The sequence below is a fragment of the Cyprinodon variegatus genome, unplaced genomic scaffold (genome assembly GCF_000732505.1).
Source record: "Cyprinodon variegatus isolate N-32 unplaced genomic scaffold, C_variegatus-1.0 Scaffold1649, whole genome shotgun sequence".
Lineage (NCBI taxonomy): Eukaryota > Metazoa > Chordata > Actinopteri > Cyprinodontiformes > Cyprinodontidae > Cyprinodon > Cyprinodon variegatus.
In genome coordinates this window covers 81,163-86,204 of record NW_015152102.1, presented here as the reverse complement: position 1 = coordinate 86,204, position 5,042 = coordinate 81,163, and the positions used below count along the sequence as shown (strand labels likewise).

At 53.2% G+C, this 5,042-nt stretch overlaps 1 protein-coding gene across 1 annotated transcript in view; it reads left to right on the top strand.

Moving 5' to 3' along the window:
* LOC107104207 (multidrug resistance-associated protein 1-like) overlaps positions 1-5,042 on the top strand; it is a gene marked incomplete at its 5' end in the record, with an annotated part of 45,932 nt that overhangs the window by 26,778 nt on the left and 14,112 nt on the right. The window contains 6 exons of the mRNA XM_015404153.1: positions 956-1,132; positions 1,201-1,368; positions 1,614-1,788; positions 1,865-1,931; positions 2,993-3,119; positions 4,017-4,224. Coding sequence (XP_015259639.1) covers positions 956-1,132; positions 1,201-1,368; positions 1,614-1,788; positions 1,865-1,931; positions 2,993-3,119; positions 4,017-4,224 — 922 coding nt within the window. The remainder of the gene's footprint in view (positions 1-955; positions 1,133-1,200; positions 1,369-1,613; positions 1,789-1,864; positions 1,932-2,992; positions 3,120-4,016; positions 4,225-5,042) is intronic.

Here is a 5,042-nt window from a genome sequence, read left to right as displayed (position 1 = left end):
CTACCATCACCAGCAAACAACTCACTTACCTTCCGTAATCTTCAGAATCGACCCGTTGCAGCCCTGGGAGGGCGGAGAATAACCGCTACTCCTGGTCAAGAGACAGGGGCTTCAGACAACGGGGAAGTTAGCGAACCACTTGGGAGAAGAAAAAAGGAGCAGAGCAAAGGATGACACCAGGCTATATAGTTTCTGAATGGTCATCCGGTGTCACAGGTGTGACTCTGTTGGTATAATTACTCGAACTGCGCATGCCCGAAGGGAACATTCAGTGCTTTCAGCACCGCCCTCTGGCGGTCAGTAGGGATGAAATAGAACAGGTTCGTATTCACCTCCCTTATGGGCTTGTGATTTAACTCTTTATTCACGTTTCCAAAATATATTTTAAAAAGTCACCATATTAGGATATTTTTTTGTCAAGTAAGATTTATTATTTGCCCTGGGTATTAGAAAAGTCCTGTTCCGGCGCTGCACACAGCGGAGCAGCATGTCGTCTGGTGGACCCAGAAGGAGCTGGAACTTCTTCCTTAATATTTCCAATTAGATTCCTAATTGGCTGATTGTGAAGAACTGGGTGTGAAAACCCGCTGCTGTTCCGATGCAGCCATGTTTCTGATCTTCAGCTCTGAGGTAGCAGCTGTTCCAGATGTTCCACTGAGGCGACCTTCCCTCAGGGCAGGGACCCTCAGCAGCCTGCAGGGATCCGCCTCCTGGATCTACAGACTGACCACTGAGCTTCTTCCTCAGAGCAGAGAGGATGTCTGTACAGACCAGGAGTCTCCTGAGGTCTCCTGCTCCACAGGTCCATGAAGAACATCCAGGAGGCCGTTAGTAGAACGTTAAGGAGTTTAGTTCCATGGCTGCATCAGCGAAGTTCCGCTGACTTTAACCAAAGCTCCTGCAGAGACGACCTTAAGGTCAGAGTGAAACTGAAACGGCTGTGTGTTTCCTGCAGGGTTCTGTGGCCTACGTTCCACAGCAGGCCTGGATCCAGAACTCCACGCTGAAGGAGAACATCATGTTCGGCCAGGAGATGAGGGAGGACTGGTACCAGCGGGTGGTGGAGGCCTGTGCCCTCCAGCCAGACCTGGAGATCCTCCCTGCTGGAGATCAGACGGAGATCGGAGAGAAGGTCTGAATGAAAATGTTGTCCTGCTGCTGGTCTCCATGGAGACCACTCTGACCTCCACCTGTGTTCAGGGGGTCAACCTGTCTGGAGGCCAGAAGCAGAGGCTGAGCCTGGCCAGGGCCGTGTTCTGCGACCGGGCCGTGTACCTGCTGGATGACCCGCTCTCTGCCGTCGACGCTCACGTTGGAAAGCACATCTTCGACCACGTCATCGGCCCGCAGGGCCTGCTGAGGGACAAGGTGGGTCGGCTGCTGGTTTGCTGCGAACAGCTACGGCTGCAGGAAACGTTCCTGACAGGAAACCGCCATCGATAACCACGCTAGTCAGAGAAGCTCCAACGCCACGGCGCCGCTCCGGGCGGCCGCAGACCGGCGCTGGGAGAGACGCTCTGAGCAGCTGCTCTTCATTTCAGCTCCAGTTCTGTGGGTGGAAGGAAACTGGAAATCTCCTGACATGAAGCTCTGGTTTGTTTGGATACTTGCAGACCCGGGTGCTGGTGACCCACGGACTGAGCTACCTCCCCCAGACTGACCTCATCCTGGTCATGGTGGAGGGTGAGATCACAGAGGTGGGCTCATACCAGCAGCTCCTGGCCAAAGAGGGCGCCTTTGCAGAGTTCCTGAAGACGTACGCCAACGTGGAGCAAAGTGAAGATGGTGGTGAGCAGCCGTTCATTTGCTTCCACAGGTTCTGGATCAGCGTGTTTCCACTAAGCCTCCTTTCCTTCCTGCTCAGGTTTAGCAGCTGAAGCTAAGAGTGAAGCGGCAGCGCTGGAGAACGGAGATGTTCCTGCTCTCATCGGGTGAGTGGATCTGCTGTGGAGCCGCAGGTCTGCGTTCAGGTTCTTTGGTCTGACCAGGAGCAGATCGGAGTCCATGAATGTTTGGATCGATGATCCTGCGGTGCGGTTCTGGACCGCTGCGTCACAGAGCTTTAATATCGGTCTGATGGCGCCGTGATGTTCTGACAGCGCTCCATGAGCCGCTCTGCAGCGTGGTTAATCCTCTTTAGTACCATCATGTTGGATGTTTGCACGCTCAGCGTTCACTATTGCATCACTACAGCCCTAGCTTCACAGTTTGACCTTCATCGATAGCCAGACCAGCTCTGGACACTCAAACCCTCCAGAACAGAACTGCCATAGAATCTGCTGATGATAATGATCCAGTAATGAGTTCTGTAGGATCATAGATGGTAGAAACATGTTCTCCATCTTTAATCAATCAATCAATCAATCAATCAATCAATCAATCAATCATCCAGCAGCAGGAAACTCTTTGATCTCCAGACTGATGTTGGCTTCAGCCTGAGAGCAGACATGGCAGCCCCCCCCCCCGCTGTGTCCCTGCATGACGTCTCACCAGAGGAGGCGTCTGTTGGGTGGGTTCGGCCCGCCTTTGGCACCAGGATTATTTGATCACCAGAAACCAGTCAGTAACTGGTTTGGTCCCAGCGTTAACGTTACCGTCCCAACATCTTCAACAGTTAAATGGCTGCAGGCATCACGGCATCATGTTGCTATGACGACCCGGTCCACATTCAGGGTAAAGCTGAGGGCTGTAGAGGCGTAGGTGAAGGGGCTGAACCTGTACACCGTAGCCCCAGCAGTGGGCGCCGCGGCCAGCCGGTCCATGGCGCCGCGGCCAGCGGGGCCATGGCGCCGTGGTTCTGAAGCGGCCACCATGCTTCCTGCTGCTGCTCGCTGCAGCTTATTCAGAGCTTTACAGCAGCATGAGGCTGAAGTTCTTATCTGAATGGAAGGACGTTTATAACAGCCATGTTTATTCCATCACTGCTTTATGCACACATGATGTTCTGCTCTGGATCCAGTCTGAACCGGACCTGATCTGCCTCCATCCACAGCGGCTCTGCTGCCACGGCGCAGACCACAGCGTCTGCAGAGACCGATGGAGGCGCCGACCTGAACAAGAAGGCCAAGAACCCTGAGATGGGGAAGCTGACGGAGGCTGACAAGGCCAGCACTGGGCGGGTACGTAGGTTCCACCGCCGCGGCGTGCACCAATAAGACTTCATTCATTATATCATCAGCAGATGTTCAGACGTTCACCCGAGGAGGTCAGAGAGGGTTCTATAGCTCCTCCCTGGCTGAAGGTGGAACATCAGATGTCTAAAGGCCGTCCGTCTGTCCAGAGGAGTCATTTTCCCAGCGCTGAAGCAAAGCCATGGCCTGACCTAGTGCTCCATCTAACCCGTGTTAGATGGAGCACTAGGTCAGGGGGGGGGGGGGGGGTTCCACTTCCTGGGGGCCGCTATCCTGCAACCTTTAGATCCATCCTTGGTCCAACACACCTGAATCAGATGGCTGAGTTACTTCCTGAGTATGAGGTCACTTCCTGCAGAGGCTCTCATTGATCTTATTACAGGATTCAGGTGTGTTGAAACAAAGGAACGTCTAAAGGTTGCAGGATACCCTCCCCGTTGGATGATTAAATCCATCCTGGCTGATCTCCGCAGCCTGAATGGTCATGCTGTTTATTCCCCGGATGCTGGAGAGGATGTGGAAGTCTTGTCTCCTTCAGGTCCAGATGTTTCTCCTCTTTCCTTCCTGCTAAAAGCTTCATGGGACTCTGAACCGAAAGAGGCTTTAAATGAGAATCAGTGTGAGGTCTGCAGACTGTGACGGGATGATTGTGAGGTCTGCAGACGTTGTGAGGTCTGCAGACGGTGACGATGGTTGTGAGGTCTGCAGACTGTGACGGGATGATTGTGAGGTCTGCAGACTGTGAGGTCTGCAGACGGTGACGATGGTTGTGAGGTCTGCAGACTGTGACGGGATGATTGTGAGGTCTGCAGACGTTGTGAGGTCTGCAGACGGTGACGATGGTTGTGATTGACAGCTACCAGACGCTCTGCTCTGCCTCCTCAGGTCAAGCTGGCCATATTTTGGGCCTACCTGAAAGCCATTGGTGTGATTCTGTCCTGCATCAGTCTGCTGCTCTTCCTCACCCATCACGTGGTCTCCCTTTTCTCCAACTACTGGCTCAGCCTGTGGACGGACGACCCCGTGGTCAACGGCACCCAGCCGTACAGACTCACCAGGCTGGGGGTGTACGGCGGTCTGGGCCTGACCCAAGGTAAGTCAGGATATAATCAGACTCTTTCACTGAACTTCTGGCTGTGCTGAACCCTCCACAAATATTCCTCTTTTGTCCATTTATTGTCCATTAGTGTGTGAGGACAGAATGGGAACTAACTTGTAAAGTAGAAGCTGAGACCTTCTTTCTTCTGGGGAGGTTTGAAGGTGGATTAGGATCAACGTCCAGTTTGAATCTCAACCGATCCCGACAGGAAGAGAAATGTTTTAAACGGCTGCAGGCTGGAAGGGTCTCCTCTAGCAGCTCTGAGAAATCCTCTGCCTGAAGACACTCTGTGGTTGACCCAAAGGTCTGGACCACTCGGATTATTCGCAGGGTTCTCCAGAGTTTAGAACAGAAGAAATAGATTCAAAGAAAGGCTGGATTGCGCAGAATGTTAGAGATTGAACTAACAGATTCTGCAGAATAGGAGAACAGAGAGAGAATGAAGCAGAATGATGAACTGGGGGTCCCTATGTCCTCCAGCACCCGATAGGCCTGGTTATCCTCTGCAGCAGAGTGTCGCAGTGAGCTTGATGCAGACATTTTTGATTTATGCTCAATATTGCAGCGTGGTCTGCTCTATACGCTGTGGGTCTAGATACGGCCGAGGCGGAGAGGGAGTGGGGGCGCATTCGTCCAACAACGGAGGGACATGAGGGCCAAAATCCAGGTGGAAAAAGGGTCCCAGCGTTCCCGCCTCGCTCTGCTAGCTGCTCCATCTTCACCAGTCGTTTTCCGCAATTGCGTTCATAAAAACAAAACAAGCCGGCCTCCTGTCTGCGGCCTCCTGTCTGCGACCTCCTGTCTGCGGCCTC